This window comes from Prionailurus bengalensis, chromosome A1 (assembly GCF_016509475.1).
Source record: "Prionailurus bengalensis isolate Pbe53 chromosome A1, Fcat_Pben_1.1_paternal_pri, whole genome shotgun sequence".
Classification (NCBI taxonomy): domain Eukaryota; kingdom Metazoa; phylum Chordata; class Mammalia; order Carnivora; family Felidae; genus Prionailurus; species Prionailurus bengalensis.
The window spans coordinates 106,979,842-107,002,880 of record NC_057343.1 but is presented as its reverse complement, the minus strand read 5'-3'; the positions used below and the strand labels follow the sequence as shown (position 1 = coordinate 107,002,880).

Genomic DNA, 23,039 nt, shown 5'->3' with positions numbered 1-23,039 from the left:
TTCTAATTCTCACTGAGGCAGGAGGTTACTACCTAAATATCTCTAGATATCTGAGCTGCATCGGGAATGGAATGAGGAAAGCATGCATAAATATAAGTATAATTAGATGAATGAAGGAATACATAACACATATATACATGTGCAAGAGAAAGACACAGACTGGCAGAGAGAACAAGTAATGAGAGAGACAAAGTGATGGAGAGAGAGAGAATACATAAGGGACAAACAGAGATCCATGGAAAGCAGGAAAGACACAGAGTAAAAATGAAAGAAAGTGAGAGAGACCTACACAGAAGAAAGCAAGAGTGACACACAGAGCAAGGGACAGAGGACAGGGGGAGGAAAGGGTGGGGAGAGAAAGAAAGACAGAGAGAAAGGATAGAGTATAAATAAAAGAAAGGGACAAAGAGTGAAATAGAGATACAGAGAAACAAAAACACAGTCGGGGCACAAAGACAACAGTGCTTGCACACAAAGGGATGCGATCTCTCTCTCTCTCTCTCTCTCTCTCTCGCGCACACACACACACACACACACACAAACACTCACACACACATAGGCAGAAAGGTAGGAAGAAAAAGATAAACTAGATACAGAGAAACATATTCAAAGAGAGAGAGAAAGATGCACTCACAGAGACACAAAAATAGAGACACATGGTTGCCCAGAGAGACACAGGTACTGAGACATGCAGGAAGGGATACAAGCAAATAGAGAAACAAACAAGGAAAAACAAGTAAGGTAGAGACAGACAGAGAAAGAGGGCAAATACAGAAATCCAGAGGATGATGTTGGACAAAAAACAAAAGACATGTTTGCAGCCAAATCAGCAGAAGCAGAAAGATCGAGAATATGTTTGAGTCCCTGTGTCCAGGTTATTGTATTACCTCATTTTAATCACCATGATAACCCTATAAAATAAGATGTGTTATCCCCATTTTGCACACTAGGATAATGAAGTTCAGGTCCAAGGTCATAGACATGAAATAAACAAGAGACAGAATTTGAACTCATGAAAATGAAAGCCCTGTGTAGGCAGGGCTGTTGCCTTTTCTCTCCTCTGCTGTGCTCCATTGACTAGGCCAGTGCCTGGTATATAAGAGATGTTTAAAACATATCTGTGGAAGGAAGAAAGAAAGAGAGAGAAAGCAAGTCAAAAAAAAGGAAGACAGGGAGGGAAGGAAGGAAAAAACAGAAGAGAAAAAAACAGCTCGAGTCCCCCAACCCTGTACCCCGCAAAGCCCATGTTCTATTTTTCCCAACCTTTCCCCAGGATTTTAGTAATAGGAAGCAATCAAAACATGGGTTTCTAATTCAGTAGTTAGTGCCTAAATATTTATAGACTTGCACACATGTAGAGTAAGCCATTTTAGAACACACACAAAATATTCATTTTATCTCCAGCCATTTAAAATCCCATTTGAATTTTTTTTGAGAGAGAGAGAGTAAGAAAGAGAGTGTGCGAGTTGGAGAGGGGCAGAGAGAGAAGGAGAGAGAGAATCCCAAGCAGGCTCTGCTCTGTCAGTGCAAAGTCGGATGCGGGGCTCGATCCCACAACCCTGGGATCATGACCTGAGCCGACCTCAAGAGTCAGACACTCAACCCACTTGAAATTTAAAAGTGAATCTGTTGGATGAATCAGACCTTTTAGGACAGAAATCCCAAGGTCTTGGATTTCAGGAGAGCACTTTATTCATTTGCCTTTCAGTACCATGTATCCATTCCAATTTGGACGTACAATGCCCAACAGATGTGACCATACAGGACTCACATCAACTGGAACCAAGGCTCTTGTTTCTTCAAAGTGTTCTTGGGAAGCTGTTTTTCCAGCAGGGTCTATTGGTTGAGCTGCTACAGGGCAGTCAGTGGTTGAACTACAGCAACCTCCTACTGAGTCATTTATTTATTTATTCAACTGCTGAAGTGGGCAGGCCTCTAACAATACCCTCCTAGAAACAAAGCCTTCTTCTTCCAGAACATGTGCTTAATCCTCCTCAGAAAATCTAAAACACACCCAAGCAAAAGAGCCTCTTTATGTGCCTATGAAAAATGAAACTCTGGAGGTTCTGCTTAAACACAGGTAATTTGGCATCAGCTATGATTTCTCGGGAAACAAAGAGCATCTGTTGATAGATGGAGACACAGAAAAGAAATAGAAATTGACAGTGAAAACAAAGGGGCAAATCCTTTCCGCCGTCAGTCCCGGATAACTAGCTGCTTAGTGCGTAAAAAAAAGTATGGTCTAATTCCTAAAGGATCATCTAAAATTTATAACAACACATGTTAGGGATTATGATTCTTCCATCTTGATTCTCTTCAACTTCAGACCTTTTTCCCAAAGCCCACTGATAATTATGCATGCATAATTGCATGTGTGACATCAACACACTCCATATAATAAGAATGAACTACATTCCAACAGTTTGCTTCCTTCACAGCCACTCCAATATTATACCTTGAAAAAATAAAGGCAGTGAGCCACATGGGTATTACAGAATGGGTACAAGAGTAACACTAAATGCAAACAGGCTGTCAGAGAATCCTGGGGCAAAGAATCCAGGCAAAAAAAACCCAAAAAAAACCCAAAAAAACCCTGCAGCCTCTCTTTTACCGAAGGGGGAAAGGAATGGTGGAGGACAGAGTGGAGGCCTCTGTCGAGAAGGGACCAGAGAGTACTTGAAAGGAGAGACTTGTACTGCTAACTGGGTGCGGGCTCCAGCACCCCATAAGTCTTTGCTTCCCCAGCGTGGGTTTGGGCAGGCCATAGTTTCCGAGATGCCAGGCCACAGCTCCACAAACCATTTGAAGGCATAAATGTAGCTTGAAAAGACCTCTGTGATTTCAAGTGTTAAAGCAGAAATTTCTGCAGCCACATCGTGGGTTTATTTCACACTTATCTTTTAGATACAATATTAAGAGGGACTGCCATTTACAATCTGCTTCTGAACAGATGTTTTCTAACCTGACAGCACTCGTTGGGGGGGGGCATGGAACTCAGAGCAGGGGGAGAGTCCTGCTTTAGACCGGAGACATTTCAAAGTTGCCTTGTTTGAGAAAGACTGGTTCCAAGAGTCTCTGCAAGACTTGCCTTGAACCTGAATTTTATTTCATCTAAGTACAAAAAGGGCTGTGTAAACATAGAGGGCAGGGTAGTCTTCTCTGGAAACCCAGAAAAAGGGTCACCTGAGCCACAACTACTGTGATTTATTAATGAAATGTTCTGAAAAGTGCAGGGGCCCATTACCAAGATAATTTCTGCTCTGAGCTGGATGCAGCAATGGTCTGACTTGCTCCAGGCAATGATGCAAACCTTTGATTTATCCAAACTCCCTCTGAGTTCTGTCCTCAGGAACTTGACTTTCTGATTTTTATAAAAAAATCTTTAACCTTTTATTTTATTTATTTATTTTGAGAGACAGAGCTGAGCAGGGGACAGGCAGAGAGAGACAAAGACACAGAATCCAAAGCAGGCTCCAGGCTCGGAGATGTTAGCACAGAGCCAGACGCGGGGCTCAAACCCACGAACTGTGAGATCGTGACCTGAGCCAAAGTCAGATGCTTAACCAACTGAGCCACCCAGGTGCCCCTTGACTTTCTGATTTTAACTGAGCTTACCATGCAGGGCTGGGACTAGTGAAAGATCGTGCTGGTCATGAGTACATGAGTATCCCAGTAATAAGGCTTCTTACATTGGTTACTTTATTTAAAAAATAATAATAATTCAACAGGGGAACCTGGGTGACTTAGTGGGTTAAGTGTCAGACATCAGCTGAGGTCATGATCTCACAGTTCAGGAGTCTGAGCCCTGGATCAGGCTCTGTGCTGACAGCTCAGAGCCTGGAGCCTGCTTCAGATCCTGTGCCCCTCTCTTTCTCTGTCCCTCACCCATGTGCACTGTGTCTTTCTCTCTCAAAAATAAACATTAAAAACAATTTAAAAATAACTCAACAAATTTTTACTGAGCACCTACTATACATCAGGTACCATTGTGAGTATGGAGGATATAATTATAGATGAAAAAATAAAGTCCCTGCTTTCCTGGAACCTATATAATAGGAGAAGGGAGGGATTAAGAGAGAATAAAGAACAAGTACATAGAAAATCTATAACAGGATAATAAGTTCCATGAAGAAAAATAAAGCAGTAAACAAAGACTATGGGATAAACATTGTAACGGAGTCTGACTCCATTCTTGGTGTATGACTACTGATAGCCTTCAAGCCCCAACACTCCCTTCTTCCCCCGCCTCACATCTGGGCAAGCAGGAGAGAAAGCCCAGCTTTCCTTCCCTTGGCAGCAACAGGAAGTTCAAAGCACACAAGCAGCCCCACCTGCACAAGACCACTCACCCTAGTGCCTCCTCCTCATCACAATAAAAGCTGAGCCCATCCCTTTCTTCTGCTTTCTGAAGCCATTTTTAAAACATGTTTATTTATGGTGAGACAGACAGAGAGGGTGAGTGAGGGAGGGGCAGAGAGAAAGGATCCAAAGTAGGCTCTGCACTGTCAGTACAGAGCCCCACGCGGGGCTCGAGATCATGACCTGAGCAGAAATCAATAGTTGGATGCTTCACTGACTGAGCCACCCAGGTACCCCTGAAGCCATTTTTGGATTCGCTTGGGACCCTGCCCTGCTCTCCCCAGAAAGCCCCATTATGTCAGTAATAAACCTGTTCACATTCTCTTGGTGCATGTATGGTATCATAATGTGGCCACCACACTACACATCAGTAGGACCTGTGGTCAGAGAAGCTCTCTCTGGTGAGGGGGATTGGGATGGGCTAGGCAGTGAGTCATGCAAATATTGAAGGAACATTCAAGGGGAGGGAACTGAGAGCCCCCTTTCACTGAAGGGAAAGCAAGGAGGGCAGCAAATGTGGTGGAGTGAACATGGAGAGAGAGCGGTGTGGCAGGGAATCGGGGGATGAGGGGACATCCCAGTAGTGGAAGCAGACCACATAGAGCTGTGTGGTCTGTGATAAGGGAACTGAGATTTTCTTCCAAGTGAACCATCAGAGGGATTTCCATAGCGGAGTAACACAACCTGACCTATATTTTAACAGAACCATTCCAACTGCTATGCAAGAACAGAATTTAAGGGGACAAGAGTGAAGTGAAGAAGAAGCCAGTGGTAAAATATCAGAAGGAACCAGAGCTGGCTCAGATGAGAGCAGCAGGGAGGTGTTAAACTGAGGTTTGGTTCTGGATGTATTTGAACGTCAAATCTGTAGGGTTTACTCAAGGATTAGATGGGGTGTGAGGGAAAGAGAACTCCAAGGGAGATCCCAGGGTGTGTGTGGCTGAGGACTTGGAAGAACGGAGTTGTCGTTAACTCGGAGAGTCAGGTTGGGGCAAGGAGAGTATGCCAGAGGAAGTGGTGAAAAGTTGGGCTTTGGCCACTTTTGAGATCAGGTGTCAGGAAGATTAAGGAAGACCCAGCAATGGAGACCATGTAAAGCTCTCAACTGGCATTCTTGAGCTTGGTCGATATGAGTCTAATCTAAACACATACAATGATAAAGGGCAATCTGAACCTATCACGCTGGAGACTAGCTCTTCAATTTAGGCATATTCCCTAAGGTAACAAAAACTATCTCCGGAAGCCTCTTCCAGGGAGTCCCTGGCCATTGTGATCAATCTGTTTCCATTTGAATTCCTGCACTTAAGTCATTAACCCTTACATCAACTCTGGACATAACTGCTATTACACTCATTTTATAGATGAAAAAACTGGGGTGTTGGCTATTCAGAAAAGCAAGATAATTTGCTCAAGATCACAGAGCTTTTGAGACATGGAAGTTAGGCTTGAATTTCAAACTCCCTGATGCCAAAGGGCAAACAAATTAAATTACTTGCCTGATGTCACATGGTGAATTAATGGAAAGGTTGGAATTAGCCCCCTGACATGTTTACTCTAAATTTATTGTTATTTTTTTTCCATTGGGAATAAAATGATCATTTGGAAAATTCTAGTCATTTATCACTTGCTGAAGATTCTTGTACTTGCTCATTGCAGGGTAAAGATTGGCCATTTCTCACTTTGATTTTGTACATCCATAGCAAGGAATTCAGGAACATACTATTAAAGGAAGAAGCAACGTGAAAAATTGCAAACAAATGATAAAATAATCTTAGATATAATTTTAATATTTTAAATCGATTTGGACTGTAGGAAAACCTCACTCACATACCATACATACAGGAAAAATAGTATATAATCCAAGAGGAAACAGGCATCATATTTTCAGGATTTCTAATTTTATATTTTTGTTTTCAGTGTTTTTAGTTGTGAAAACACAATATTATAAAATTACTAATATGTTAATATTTTAAAGTTGTAGTTTAAAATTACGCCGTATTGAAACTGGCTTTTATAATTACAGTGTGATTTTTACTGGTCATAGACCAATTATTTTCAACACTCACAAAAATTACTCTCATTTTACAATGACATATGCAGAAAACATTACCACATTCTGTTTAAAAATAAAATCCTTCCATTTGTATTGGGCTTCCCAGTTTAGATTTTTTTCACATATATCTCATAACTGGATTATGTGAGGGACAAGTGAGGACAAGTAAGTACTGTCACCTATTTTAGATAAAGATGGCAAGTATGGCTCAAAGAGAAGTGACCAGCAGAAAGTCATACGACAAGAATTTGAAACTGAGGGGCACTGGGGTGGCTCAGTCTGTTAAGTGTCTGACTTTAGCTCAGGTCATGATCTCATAGTTCATGAGTTTCAGCCCCACTTTGGCCTCTGTGCAGTCAGCTCAGAGCCCGGAGCCTGCTTCAGATTCTGTGTCTCCCTCTCTCTCTGCTCCTCCCCCATTCACGCTCTGTCCCTCTCTCTTTCTCTCAAAAATAAATAAACATTAAAAAAATTTTTTTAAAGTGGGCACCTGCGTGGCTCTACAGTAGGTTAAGAGTCCGACTTCAGCTCAGGTCATGATCTCATGGTTCATGGGTTCAAGCCCCATGTCAGGCTCTGTGCTGACAGCTCAGAGCCTGGAGCCTGCTTCAGATTCTGTGTCTCCCTCTCTTTTTCTCTCTGTGCCCCTCCCCTGCTCATGCCCATGTGCATGCTCTCTCTCTCTCTCTCAAAAATAAACAAACATTAAAAAAAAATTTTTTTTAAAGAGTTTGAAATTGAACCTGTGTCTTTTGATTCCATAGTTAATGAACTATCTGATGACTTTGTGCCTAAAGTAAATTTCTTGGGAAATTTAATAAATAAGGGATATGTGTACTCTTAACGGAAATCATAGCATGAATGGTAAAAGCAGATAGACAGAAAAAAATATGTGTATTTTATATGTATCACTACTAATGAAATATGAATCATTAAATTTTAAATAAGCAATTAAAAGCTTTTAATAATTTACACAGTCTAAAACATTCTCAAAATATTCATTAATTCCCTGCTAATTCTACTAGCATTTAGGGTGCTTGTAGTTATTTCTTATCCTAGTCCTTCTGAGGACTATATTTGTATATTTGTAGTTTCTAAGCAGAAAAGAAGGTTCTGGGAACCTGCCAACTTTTCTAAATGCTTTCATAGCTAGTATGAGAATACTAAACACACCTTTGATTTACTTAAGGAAAAGTGAGTTTTAAAAGAGAGATGATTTACTCAACCATATAATAATATGTTTCAAATATCTGGGAGAAACAAATAACAAAAAATGTATAAATATCTTAAAATGCCTAGGTCTTGGAGATAAAATCAATTGTTTTGAGTGTTCCAGAGAAGAAAATGGTGATGAAACTAAGGACATCTTAATAACAATTATAGTTCACATTAATTTAAAAATGTCATTCTTTAGAGGTTATTAAGTGTGATGAGAAATGTTTCCAGACCTTCACGCTTTGATAAACTACATCTTTTACAAGAGGTGGAATAAGGAAAACATGATGATAAAACATCTGAGGTTATGTAGAAACTAAGAACATGAAAACATGATGAAAGAACAAATGTTCTTAATATACCCATTAAGGTGCATTTATTCACCTACATCAACTCAGCATCATTTAGTATCTTCCAGTGGAATCATATCCTTTGACACTACTATATCTTCTTCATTCCCACCCCTTACCTAAATACAACAAGGAAAAAGCTTGTCTGGTCTGGTCTTAAAGCTTGGAAGAAATGATGGGCGTTCTTCAGGGAAAAGAGGGTGGGTAGTTTTTCAAATTGAAGTCTTAAAAAAATCTCACAGTGCCAATACTTGATCACTGTTACTCAACATTTTCGTTTTGTTACACTCAAAAAAGCCCAGCAATCGCTTAAAGGTTCCCCACAGGATTGTCCAAACACTGCTAGTGAAAAAACTCAGTAAAATTTATATGCCTTTGATGAGCAATAATTAATAAATATTTATCAGTTATCCAGGTCCTGCAAAATGTCTCTCTTTTCATAATGGGAATCGAGTGTAACCCATTTTGTCAAAGTTTTAATGCGCTTTAACCCAAGTATCTAGAATCCTAAAGATGCTTTCTAGCTGCCAGTGAATTTCTTGGCTTTTAAGAAAACAGAAGGAAGAGGGGCGCCTGGGTGGCTCAGTCGGTTGAGCGTCTGACTTCGGCTCAGGTCATGATCTCACGGTCTGTGAGTTCAAGCCCTGTGTCAGGTTCTATGCTGACAGCTCAGAGCCTGGAGCCTGCTTCGGATTCTGTGTCTCCCTCTCTCTCTGCCCCTCCCCCACTCATACTCTGTCTCTCTCTCTCTGTCAAAAATAAATAAACACTAAAAAAAAGAAAAGAAAAGAAAACAGAAGGAAGAAAAGGGATGTAACTTATGATGTATACACTAGAATACATATACCAAAATACATATACTAGAAAGTATAGGTAGGCTATGCCTTCAGAATGTGAAAACATTGGTGTTTTACATGGAGACAAACTACATTGCCCAAATGATAAACCATAAGAACTTAAAAAAAAGAAGCATTTCATATGTGCACCATAACATAGGTCTTTGTTTTGCTGATTATATCCTGCCCCCTGTATGCTTTGGGCTCCAGATTCCCACGTCCAATTGTATATTCCACTTCTTTACCTTGATGCCTCATGAACAGATCAAAATTAACAGATACAAAAGGAATTTCATTTTAATTTCTCAAATCTTGATTTTCCTCATCTCTGCAAATGGCTCCCAATTTACCTATTTCCACCAGAAACCTGAAACTCATCATTGATTTTTTTACTTCACTCCCTACCCCTGAATTAACAAATCTTATTATCATTCCCTCAAATAGGTCCCAAATCAGTATAGTTTTTTCAGTTAGCCTTTGTGTTTTTCCAAATGCTCTGATGGGAATGACATGCAAATTTCTCCTTCACGTAGACTGAGCCCTTCAAGATCTGGTCTGTCAGTGGCCTGGCCAAAACTTCCTTCTCTTTAAATACTCAGACTGTGTCCTTTATTTTATTTTGCTTTGTTGTGACTGCAACCCCCCAGCTTTTCCATGGCTGGATCCCACTTGCCATCCCAATTCCTCAGCTCATAGGTCACCATTTCAGGGAAGCCTTCCCAGACCCCTCAACCTAATTAGCAAAGTCTCACCCTCACTACCCATCATCCTCCACCGCCTCACCCTCTTTTTCTTCATCACACTTGTCATTGTCTGTAATGAATTTCCTTCATTTGTTGGCTGGTTTATTTTCTCTCTCCCCAAGCTAGAGTGTGAGATCCATGAGAAAAGGAGTCCTGTTTGTCTTGGGTGCCCCCGTATATGGAAACCTGCAATATTACCTGAATGAATGAGTGAGTGACAGATATGATCCTATCCCTAGAGAAGGCTGCCTGCTGTCTTAGGCAGAATTTATTTAAATAAGATGAAATGCAGCAGGAATTCCCCCAAACGATCAGTGATATGCAGCACTCCCCCGTGTTCCTCACCAAGCAATATTAAATGCAGCATTACTGGTACGAAACCAAAGAAGTAGGTCCAGTCAGAAGTTGTATGATGGCACTTTGGTAACGCAGAAAACGTGGAGGATGGATGTGAGGAAGAGCTGCTTTCCTACTCTCCAAGGAAAAGAATAATTACTCCATCCCTCTGAGTAAGAAGGGCCAGAACCTTGGCTGTTTTAAAAGGGCAGTGCTGCTGCCAGAAGTTTGAGGCATATCCAATGTGTATGCCACAGGAACTTTTGTAATTGGACTTTTGAAATGGAGAAAAAAGACAGGGTTTAGGGGGTGGATAAATGCTTCCATCCAGGGAAAGCCAAGTCCAGGGTATTTTTATGCAACTAAATAAAACCACATACAGCTTTGGGCAAAGCTGTATTTATTTTCCTCTCCCCTCCTCCATTTGCCTTCAGGTAATTGCTTTAAGATTATTTCACACATACTAACTTTTCCCCCAAAGAACTTTAGTTAAGAATTAAAATATATAGGAATTCTGCTTTTAAACACTCGACTCAGGTGGTGAATTCCACCTGCAGGTAAATCTCCTTTGGAATATATCACTTACCCTTGGATGGACAACAAATCCGGATGTATTTGTAGAATAGGTGATTTTGCTTTCTTTTCTTTAAGGATTTATTTTAACCAAGTGTCTAGGAGGCTTCAAACCACGGTTTATGAGACATACACTTTTAACTCCCTGAGGGTATGGACCCTATCATCTGTTCACTGTCTGGCTGTACCAGAACTCAATGCTATGCTCACAGAAGACATGGCCCCTTCTCTGCAGAAGCAATTCACTGAAAAGAATAAATACTGGACAGGGGGGGGGGGGGGGGGGGGGGGGGGGGAAAGACCTCCTTGAAAGTGTAAGATGTCATAACAGAATGACTTTCTTCTTTTCCTGATCTTTAATGCCAAGAACTGTTTGTTCTCCTTCTGTGTGAAATCAGCAAAAGTGATTAGGTAATACAATGCATCTCTGCTTAAGAAAATTATTAAGTTTCTGTCTCTCTCTCTCAAAAATAAAATAAACATGAAAAAAGTTATTAAGTTTTCCTTTGGGCAAAGCTATTTTTATTTCTTTCTCTTCTCCACTTCCTTCAGGTGAATGCTTAGAGAATATTTCACAAACACTATCTTTTCTTCGAAGGACTTGAGTTAAGAATTAAAATATTTAACTAACTAAAAGAAATCGAGTGCTCTACTTTCAATTCTCGGTTCTCTCAAATTCTCTGCAGCTATAGCATTTTCTCAAAATTAGTGCATTAGAAATTCAGAGAGGTGAAAATGATATTTCATTTTATAAAAAAAAATCAAAGGAAAACACTCTGAAAAAAGATTTTTAGTGAACATGACAAACTATTAATACCTTTATTATAGGAAATGATAGCTCAAACAGGTAAGAGAAAATATTATGTGCTAAAGACATAAATGAGTAAAAGGCTCAGAAGAGACATTTTCAGGTGAAAAAAGATAGAAAATTATTCCACCTTGCCAGTAATCTTAACAGAAAATTTAAAAACATGTTTGTTTCTAGTCTATAAAATTATAAATAAAATTATAGTTTTCCCATTAAAAAAACAAGACATTCTTTGTGCGAACAAAATATTATTAAGAAGGCCAACCAAATTGAGTTTCATCCATCATATCTGAAAGGGTGGATCTTGAAGATTGGTCTATTTTCCCTGTTCACCTCCTTCAGGGACTTTTGAGGAACCTTGAAGGAGGTGCTGGTTCCCCATGAAGCATAATTAGAAAACCATATTTTTAATATCACACAGTACTGATAAGAGACCGTACAGAGGCGCCTGGGTGGCGCAGTCGGTTGAGCATCCGACTTCAGCCAGGTCACGATCTCGCGGTCCGTGAGTTCGAGCCCCGCGTCAGGCTCTGGGCTGATGGCTCAGAGCCTGGAGCCTGTTTCCGATTCTGTGTCTCCCTCTCTCTCTGCCCCTCCCCCGTTCATGCTCTGTCTCTCTCTGTCCCAAAAATAAATAAACGTTGAAAAAAAAAATTTAAAAAGATCGTACAATATGCATCCTCCCACAAGGGTCGATGAGACTCTAAATCACGTTAACCATTTCAAACAGCAATTTGGAAATATGCCATAAAAATCACCAAAATATCCACGTCCTTTATCAGCCTTCACTTCTGAGCCCCTATACTGGCGATCTTGCATAAAGATACTAATGGCAGCATCATTTAATACAGTAAAATGTTAGAAAAAATTGCATGTGTTCAACCATTCAGTACATACTTAATGAGAAAAAAAGTCTTGCAAAAAGCTAATGTTGTTACTGAAGGATAAGGAGGAAAAGGAATGGATAGGGGCACAGTTTAGAAAGTTCATGAAGAAGTACCTAATCTATCCTTTCTTGAAGGTGGCTCCTATTTTACTGAAGGGCATTAATTCCCTAAATTATCTTAGTCCAGATACCACATTACCAAAGAACACAATGAAAACTAGAAGAGAAAATATGTCAGGCTGTGGCATTATACTTAATTGTTCTACCAGGTCTTTTCAGAAGACCACAACACCGACATTGGCAAAGCCTCCCAAAGAGAACAAAGGTCAGAAAAGTCTAGAACATGTCTCTGAGACTCTCTGTCTTAGCGATAGATCGAGGGAATCTGTAGCTAACTGAAGCACTCCTGACCAAGGAAAGAACAAGGACGGCTTCTGGCCACAACAGGGGTGGGGGGGTTGTGGGTCGGGAACTAGACGGGAGGTCTCTACATGGTAAACTATGAGCTTAAAGTGAATGAGAGCATTTTATAAATAAGGTTATCCAGTTTCACATTCTTTTTGTGTTTTTCTGCCCTGTGTAATCCCATATCTTCAACAAAGTCTTATTTAAATGCTTCCAGCCTAGTCTCAGCTGTGCTGTGGGTAAAGGAAGGATTACATGTCCATATTTTAGCCAGCCAGAGAAGACATCTGGCCCACCATCCATGCCGTAAGCTGGCATGATGATGGCAAAGGTGATGAGAAATGAACAAAGAAGTTTAGCAAGGGTCAAGGGCAGGGCATCAATTCTGCTGCCCGTCCTACACAGGGGGCATTGTCTATCACCATTATTCATGGGGCTGGTGGAGATTTGATTACAGAAGCCCACTTCTTTATAGCCTCAAGAATGTTTAGAAAACCAGACAGTTAAAAAATAAGCACCTTGAAATATAAATGAGATCAGGAAAAGGAAAAAAACCTCTGAGGCAAAAAAGCAAACAAACTAATAAAGACAAACTTCAGGCTCTTGCAACTCTCTCTGCTTGTCTATTTTCAGAAAGGGGCAATTTGTCAATTGTCTGTGGAAATGATTGGTTTAGGTGGGCAGACACACATACATCAAAGCAAAATTTCTTTTTAAGTTGAAATCAAAACCAAACAGAAAGATATACTAATATAATCACATATTCAAAAGAAAAGAAATAGAAAACAAGTCTAATCCATGTCATTAGTTTTGTTTTGTTTTTTCAAAGAACAGCATTTTAAAAGATTCTCTAATTCAACCTTGTAATAACTGCTTTCTGTGTGCATCATCTGATGTCATAATCAGATGTGTGCTGTGTTTACAGAAATTTTAATCAGTCTAAACACCAAGTGGACTGGATTGTGGGTCGGTCCTATCCTGCCAGCATAGAGAGCACATTAGTACAATCCTGCCTAGCTCTCCTTTTATTTTTTTCTGACTTGTTTTACATTCATTTCATCTTGGGGTATTGCAAACATCTGTCAGTCAGTCAAACTATGCTCTGGAAGAAGTAGAATATACACGAACAAAAATTAATTTTCTCCCCATGCTTTTTCTTTCTGAAATTACTTTTCCTTTCTGGTAATGATTATTCTTACCTTAGGTTGTTTGCAAAGATAGTGACAGAGTTCTCCAATATACTGAAACACAGTCACATTGTACTTTCTACAGTCATTCCAAAACTGACTTGCTGAGAATTTCTTCTTTAATACACAAGTAGCTCCTATGAGAAAAGGCAAACAAAACAAAACAAAACACAACAAAACACAATAACAACAAAAAAACAGGCACTAGGGGAGATATTTGAGGGCAGAATGAACAGAAAACTAAAATGATGTTGCCCTGTCTGGTGTACTTGTATTCAATTTCAAGACTTTTATAATCTATCAGTGGCCGTTTATATCAAGCTCATTTGAAAACATTAATATTACAGTCTAATAAACTTTTTAAAAATTCATGTTACAATTCTGTATTTTGACTACAAATATATTCTTTTTGGGATGAAAGAAGCAATCAAAATGCTTAGGGAGTTGCAAGCGTTAGAGGATGACTACCGATAAGGGTTAGTCTTCTCCACAGGGATCAACAATATTCATTTACTTTTGACCTTGAATATGTACATCTTATTTACTTTTAAAACCTTAAAGGAGCCTTAGTATTTCCAAGGTTGAGAGTTAGTAAGGTAGAATTGGTAACACAGTACCAAAAACAAGTTCACTGATGGCTGCAGAATTTAACTGTAACGACCTGATTTTCACAACAATGTAAATCATATGACTTTTTTCCAAGAAAAATGCTAATGTCTTGACCCTCATCTTTATTTATTTTGGACACTGATCATAGTCTAAATATGCTCCTCCATAAAATTACTTTATTGTAGTTCAGACATATACACTGTGACATATAAACACACACATAACTATAGTTAAGTACTATTTCAGGTCCAGACACATAATCTGAGCATGTTTATGAATGAAATCTACTGAGTCACAAATTCTACCAACTGAGTTACTGGATGCCCGGGTACCTTGTCTTCAAAGACAGGCTCAACAATTCCTTCTATACACTTACCTTTGCACTGCGCATTTGCCACTCTTCCCTTCAAGGGGTAGGGTCTATTTCCCCACCTCTCAAATCTTGAATCTGGACTGGCTTTGATCATCAAAATACAGGTGAAATTATCTAAGTGATTTCTGAGGGTAAGCCTTTAAAGCAATGCAGCTTCCACATTCACCCTCGTGGAAGGCTCCTAGTACCATCTAAGGAGGCCAGGGTAGATCATCCAAGGATGAGTGACCGAATGGAGAAGGAAGCCCACTCAACAGTCAGCTCCAACCACAAGGCCAAATTTCCAAGGCACTGGTCTTTCCAGTTTCAGGAATAGAATGCTATGCCATGAAATTATGTCCTTTTAATAAACGTACTGTTGTAATTATATAATAAGCACACAATCACTCTGAATTCTACTGATAGAGTTTCAAACTTTAACACGAGTTACAATTAATAGGCATTTTGAAAACTTACCAGACATAAAATAAAAACTTACCTAACTCAATACATCCACCAATTCCCAGAAGAGCTCCTGAACTATGATACAGGGGAAGGGTTATATAAATGATGTCATTAGCAGTACAACCAAAAGCCCACAAGCCAGCAGAGCCCTTTAAAGTCTGCATCTGAGTGATCACAGCTGCTTTTGGTAGCCCTGGAAGACAAGAAAAGAAATATATGTAACAGAAAGTTTATGCTGGTATCAACTACAGTGGCAACTGAGACAAAATACATCAAAATATTACATGTGCTTTATAGGGACCATGCAAATGTGAACTGCCACTGTACTTAGTTCCTAGAATCTTGGATCTACCCAGAAGAATCAAAACTCAAATTATATAGAGTTTGGGATGCCATAAACTTCACAGAGCCACAGCTGCTACAAGAATGACAAAAATGTCCCAAATCCGGAAATGTACACCCAAAATGAGGCAAATCACAACATAAATCTAAATTATACTTAAAATAGAAATTTTCTAGTGAGCAATTCTAATTCCAAGATTCTGTCTCAAGAACCAGTTTTATCATGTTTCATATGTCCTGAATTAAGATCATTATAGAATATCAGATTCAGTAATACATAATGTTGAAACAGTTCTAAACATTCATGAGCCAAACATCGATCACTTTCTTTTTCCCTTCCAGTCTTCTTCTATGTACAATGGGTTTCTTAAAAACATTTGTAGTTGTGATTAATATATAAAACGTTTTGCTTACTTTTTTTTTATTTTCCATATCGTTATAGTCTTTTGGATTACAATGCCAGCATAATAAATTCATCCAGTTAGTACACAATGTAATATGAAATTGGTTTATTTGAGATTGAATATCAGCAATTTCATGTTTCAACATACAATTCCTTAGCATGGGACACAACTTGTTTTCACAATGATAAGTACCCTCTCTTAAATTCATTTGTTAGATTAAATGCTACTTTAGTCCTATTTTGTGTCACTTCAAAGAGTTCTAATATTTTTGGAATGTCTTCACTCAGAGGGTCCCAGCCCAAACCTACCTCACCAATAAAGTTACTTCACTTCACAAAACGCAACGGTGACAAGGAATATCATTTGTTGTTCCAGAGATGCAAGTGGAAACCAACGTCAGAAAAGCCACAGGAATAAGCAAATAACAGGATTAAAAGTGAAGAGCAGCAGATAGTAGAGCCAGAAGTATAGCCTTTTTCTCTACCCCACATACTGATACAGTCCTACTCACTATCTGTCAAAGGCAGGTCACTAATGTCAGTGGCTCTACAAACTTACTGCTGCACCTAGGTGGACTTGATTTCCCACTTCTAGAAATGGAGTCCTAAATTTCACAATGTGTTTCCCAAACGGACGTACTTCCTTATTATTTTCAGCTTGCCTTGAAGTCTTATAGTAAAATATGCCCCTGCAGTGATGTCAGCTGCGAGGCTGTGTGAGTGAGTCCTTGTTTCTCTTCCCTCTGATATACAACTAAGGGGACATGTATAACTACCTCCCTCCGAAAGTGCTGCGGCATAGCTCACGAAGACAGCCCAGAGATCCATCCACTGGTGGATACGATCATGGCTGAACTGGACCCCAGAGGCAATGACAGAGAGAGGGAAGTGGCACAGGAGCCGTGGAGGTAGAGAATGAGGTAGCTGGCCCAAGAGCAGGCCAGCATGACCCTTGTGGCAGAGGAGATCCAAGGTGAAGGTGAGTGAGTGGTGAATTGGCCTGGCCACATGTGCTGCCGCTGGAAGGACCAGTTGCTCTCTCTCAGGAGTGACCACAGTGACTGAGGGGAGGGAAAGGAAAGTCAAAGAGGCAGACAAAGAGAAGTGAAGCAAAGTGACTCCTACTGGTTACCCCAGGACTCAAGAGGACCACCCATAGATCTCTATGACACCCTTTCTCCCAACACTTGATGATTCCCTCTACAAGGGCAGAGGCACACCCAAAGCCCCAAGCGCTAAGTAGACCCCCAGGCCCCCACCACTCTGCCTTTTTTAAGTGCTGCCAGCTCCAGAAAGAGAAACCAAGAACTGGTGCTATAGCGCCACCTTCTGGAAAACAAAAGGAAGGCTCCTAACTACCTTTGTTTTCAACTGTTTGTATCAAAGAAAACAAAACCTTGCCTGGGAGACCTGGCTGGCTCAGTAGATGGAGCGTGAGACCCTTGATCTCTGGTATGTGGCTTGGAGCCCCACATTGGTGTAAAGCGTTACTTAAAATATTTACCAAAAACCCCACCTTGCCTACGTAAGAAAAGTGTTTGCCACTTTAAATACGGTGCCAGAGGCACTTTTCATCAAACATCGTGAAAAATCAGGGTAATACAGCATAACAAAAAGAAAATGACAATATTTCATGAACAGAACCTCAAAATATGGAATAATGGAATCTAACTGGTATGGAATTTAAAATATCTATCATGAAGAAATTCAATGACCTACAAGAAAACTCAGAAAGACACTATGATGATCTCAGGGATAAAATTAATGAATAGGAGTACTTTACCAGTTCTGGAGCTGAAGAATTCAATATATGAGATGAAAGATGCATTAGAATTCACTGGAAATAGACCAGATCATATGGAAGAGAAAATTAACTAGATGGAAGATAAAAGTATAGAGATGATTCAGGTGTAAGAGTAGATAAAAAGTAGGATTTTTAAAAAGTGAAGAAAACCTATGAGAACTATCTGATTCCATTAGAAAAGCCAACACAAGAATAATGGGTACCCCAGAAGGAGATGAGAGGGAGAAGGGGGCAGAATGAATATTTAAAGAAATAATAGCTGAGAACTTACCATACCTGGGGAAGGAACTGGGTATATACAAGTCCATGAAACTAATAGAATACCTTAGTATTTCAATGCAAAAGATCTTTTCCAAGACACATTGTATTAAACTGTCAAAAGCCAAAGATAATGAAAGAATGATAAAGGTAGCCAGGGGGAAAAGAAGACAACAGTCTACAAAGGTACCCCCATTACGCTATCATCAGATTTCTCAGCAAAAATTCTACAGGCCAGGAGAGAATGGAATGAAATATTCAAATATTGGAAGATATTGGAAGATAAAAACGGCCAGCCAACAATAATACATCTGGCAAAGTTCTTTCAGAAATGAAGCAGAAATAAAGGCTTTCCCAAACAAACAAAACTGAGGGAGTTCACCACCACACGAAATATTGAAAGGAGCTCTCTGAGCTGAAACAAAAAGACAAAAATACACAAAACTCTGATTAAGTCGCTAAGTAGTCAGAACTAGAATATATAACTCTTTGTTAAAATAGTATAATAAACTCCTAGTTATAACATAAAGGATAAAGGAAAATAGCATTAAAATTAGCTCCTGGGGCGCCTGGGTGGCTCGGTCGGTTAAGCATCCGACTTCAGCTCAGGTCATAATCTCGCAGTTGGTGGGTTTGAGTCCTGCATCCGGCTCTGTGCTGATGGCTCAGAGCCTGGAGCCTGATTCCGATTCTGTGTCTCCCTCTCTCTCTGCTCGTACTGTGCTCATTCTTTCTCTCTCTCAAAAATAAACATTAAAAAAATAATAATAACTAGCTGCTACAACTTGGTAATAAAATCACAGCATAAAAAGAGATAACTTATGACATCAAAAATATAAAAGGGCAAGAATAAAAAGACAGAAACTTTATAGGTGAATGAAGATAAATCGCTATCAGCAGAATAAGAACTATTTTATCTAAGATATTTTATGTAAATGCTTAGTAACCACAAAGCAAAAATCTAGAGCAGAGACATTAAGCATAAAAAGGGGGGAGACTGAGCAAACCAGCATGGAAAACCACCAACTTCCAAAGGAAGACATAAAGGGAAGGGAAATGAAACAATGGAAACACAAAATACCCAGAAGGCAAAAGATAAAATGACTGTAGTAAATCTTTGCATATCAGTAATCACCCTGAATGTAAACAGATTGTACTGTAAGTCAAAAGGCACAGCGTGGCTGCATAGGTTAAAACAAACAAGACTCAACTATATGCTGCCTATAGGAGACTATTTCAGCTCTAAAGACACACATAGGTTCATAATCAAAGGATGAAAGATGATATTCCAAGCAAATGGAAATGAAAGGGTGGCAGGCATAGCCATATTTTATAACAAAACAGATTTCAAGCCAAATGAGTAATAAGAGAGAAAAGGTCATTATATAGTAAGGGGTCAATACAGCAAGAAGATACGATGATTGTCATTACATGTTCTCCACACCTGAGCATCAAAATGTATTAAGCAACTAATAACAGATCTTAAGGGAGAAATAGACAATATAATAATTGTAGGGGACTTCACATTTGATCTTAACCAAAAGACCAAGAAGCAATTGTAGGACTTCAATACCCCACTATCAACAATAGGTAGATCATTCAGTAAGAAAATCAACAGGGAAACACTGGAATTGAACCACATTTTAGAACAAATGGGCCTAATAGATATAAACAGAACATTCCATCCAGCAGCAGCAAAATACATATTCTTCTCAAATGCAATGCAAAAGTCTCCAGGGTAGATCACAAAACAGATCTTAGCAAATTTAAGAAGAATGAAATCATACCAATTATCTTCTCTGACCAGAATGGTATGAAACTGAAAATCTGCAACAAGGGAAAATGAAATCTACAAGTGGTGGAGGCTAAACAACACACTTCTAAACATCCATTGAGTCAAAGAAGAAATCAAAAGGGAAATAAAAAATGTATCTCAAAACCAAAGAAAAGAAAACACAACATAACAAATATTGTGGGATGCAGCAATAGCAGTCCTTAGAAGAAAGTTTATAGCTATAAATACCTACATTAAGTAATTAGAAAGGTCTCAAGTAACCTAACTTTATACCTCAAGGAGCTAGTAAAAGGAAAAATTAAGCCCAAAGTTAGCAGAAGGAAGGAAATAATGAGGATCAGAGAAATACAAACCAAAATAAAAAATAAAAAAAAAATCGACAAAAGTAAAAGCTGGTTCTTTAAAAAGTTCAACAAAATTGGTAGACTAGAGAAGAGAGAAGAATCAAATAAATAAAATTAGAAACAAAAGAGAAGACATTACAACTGACACTATAGAAATAAAAAGGATCATGATAGACTAATATGAACAATTATATGCCAACAAATTACATAACATAGAAGCAATGGATACATTGCTAGAAGCACACAACGTACCAAGACTCAATCAGGAAGAAATAGGAAATCATAACAGATCAATAATGAGTAAAAAGACTGAGTATAAAAAAACCAAAAACTCCCCAAAGTGAAATCTCCAGGACCAGCTCCTTCACTGGAGACTTCTACCAAACATTTGAAGAAAATACTGACAAGGAAGCAACACTTCCAAATGCACTGTACAAGATCAGCATTACTTTGATACCAAAACCAGATAAAAATACAAGAAAAAAAAATAGTAACCAATATCCCTGATTAAAACAGATGCAACAATTCTCAATATTAGCAAACCAAATTCTAGAACACATTAAAAGCATGATACACCATGACCAAGTGGGATTTATCCCTGGGATCCAAGGATGGTTCAACATATGCAAATCAATAAATATAACACACCACATCAATCAGATGAAACCTAGAAATCACATGATCATTTCAAGAGACCTAGAAGAAAAGCATTTGATAATAAACATCCTCTTTTAATAAAAACCTTTAACAGACTGTGTATTGAAGGAATACACCTCAACATAATAAAGGCCATATGTGACAGTCTGACAGTTCAACAGAGAGAAATTGAAAACACTCCTAATAAGATCAAGGACAAGGCAAAGGATGCCTACTATTATAATTCCTATTTAATATATTACTGGAAATCCTAGCAAGAGCAATTAGGCAAGGTAAAGAAATAAATGTTCTCCAAATAGGAAAGAAAGAAGTAAAACTGTGATTATTTGCTGATGATATTATCCTATATATAGAGAAAATCCCAAAGAATTAGGCAAAAGACTATTGGAATTGATCAACAGTTTCAGTAAGGGTCAAGACACAAAATCAACATACAGAAATCAATTGTGTTCCTTTACACTAATGATGACTCATCTGAAAAAGAAAGAAAACCATCCCATTCACAATAGCATCAAAAACAATAAAATGCATAAGAATAAATATACTCAAGGAAATAAAATATCTGTACAATGAAAACTATAAAACTTTGCTAAAAGAAATTAAAGAAGACACAAATAGAAAGATATCCGATGTTCATGGATCAGAAGAATTAATATTGTAAGAATTGCCAAACTATTTAAAGCCATCTACAGATTCAAAGCAATCACCATCAAAGTACCAAAGGCATTCTTCACAGAAATATAGGAAACAATCTGAAAATTTGTGTGGAACCACAGAAGACCCCAAATAGCCCACGTAATACTGAGAAAAAAAGAACAAAGACAGAGGTATCATGCTTCCGAATTTCAAACTATACTACAAAGCCACAGTAATAAACACAGTAGGCACTGGCACAAAAATAGGCATATCTACTAATGGAACAGAATGGAGAGCCCAGAATTAACCCCTGCCATATATGGTCAACTAATATTTGACCAGGAAGCCAAGAATACCTAGTGGGTAAAAGGTAGTCTCCTCAACAAATGATGCTGGGAATACTAGAAAAATATATGTAGAACAATGAGGGGCACCGAGGTGGCTCAGTCAGTTAAGTGTCAGCCTCTTGATTTCAGTTCAGTTCATGATCTCGCAGTTCATGAGATGGAGCGCCCACATCAGGCTTAGAATGTTCTCTCTCCCCTCCCTGTCCGTCCACATACTTGCTCTCTCTCTCTCTCAAAATAAATAAATAAACTTAAAAAGGTGTTAAAAACATATAGAACAATGAAATTGGACCTCTATCTCACACCATAAAAAAAATGAACTCACCATGTATCAAAGACTTAAACATAAGACCTAATACAATAAAACTCCTAAAAGAAAATATATAGAAGAAGCTTGTTGATATTGCTCTTGGCATTAATTTTTTTTAACATGATACCAAAAGCATAAACAATAAAAGAAAATTCAACAAATGGGATTACATCAAACTCAAAAGCTTCTTTACAGAAAAAACAAATAAACAAACAAACAAAAAACAAAAACCCAGCCAAATAAAAAGACAACCTACAGAATGGGAGAAAATTTCTGCAAACCATATATCAGATAAGGAGTTAATATTCAAAATATGTAAAGAAGTAAATCAACTCAATAACAGAAAAAAATACAATTAGACTTTCGGCAAGATGGCGGCTTAGGAGGACGCTGGGCTCACCGCACGTCCTGCTGATCACTTGGATTCCATCTACACCTGCCTAAATAACCCAGAAAACAACAGAGGATTAGCAGAACGGAGTCGCCGGAGCCAAACGCAGACGAGAGGCCTGCGGAAGAGGGTAGGAAGGGCGGCGAGGCGGTGCGCGCTCCAAGGACTGGCGGGAGGGAGCCGGGGCGGAGGGGCGGCTCGCCGGCCAAGCAGAGCCCCCGAGTCTGGCTTGCAAAAGCGGAGGGGCCTGACGGACTGTGTTCCCACAACAAGCGCGACTTAGCATCTGGGAGGTCATAAGTTAACAGCTCTGCTCGGAAAGCGGGAAGGCTGGAGGACAAAGGGAGGGAGAGCTGCTGAGCCCCCTGACAACAGAGCTCAGTTTGGTGGGGAACAAAGGCGCTCGCCAGCGCCATCTCCCCCGCCCATCCCCCAGCCAAAATCCCAAAGAGAACCAGTTCCTGCCAGGGAACTTGCTCGCTCCGCGCAAACACCCAACTCTGCGCTTCTGCGGAGCCAAACCGCCAAACCTCTGGCAGCGGATCTGACTCCCTCCCGCTGCCACAGGGCCCCTC

At 39.3% G+C, this 23,039-nt stretch overlaps 1 protein-coding gene across 1 annotated transcript in view; it reads right to left on the bottom strand.

Moving 5' to 3' along the window:
- SLC27A6 (solute carrier family 27 member 6) overlaps nucleotides 1-23,039 on the bottom strand; it is an 80,868-nt gene that overhangs the window by 25,039 nt on the left and 32,790 nt on the right. The window contains exons 3-4 of the mRNA XM_043586901.1: nucleotides 15,212-15,370; nucleotides 13,764-13,888 (exon numbers count right to left, since the gene is read on the bottom strand). Of these exons, the coding sequence (XP_043442836.1) occupies nucleotides 13,764-13,888; nucleotides 15,212-15,370 (284 nt within the window). The remainder of the gene's footprint in view (nucleotides 1-13,763; nucleotides 13,889-15,211; nucleotides 15,371-23,039) is intronic.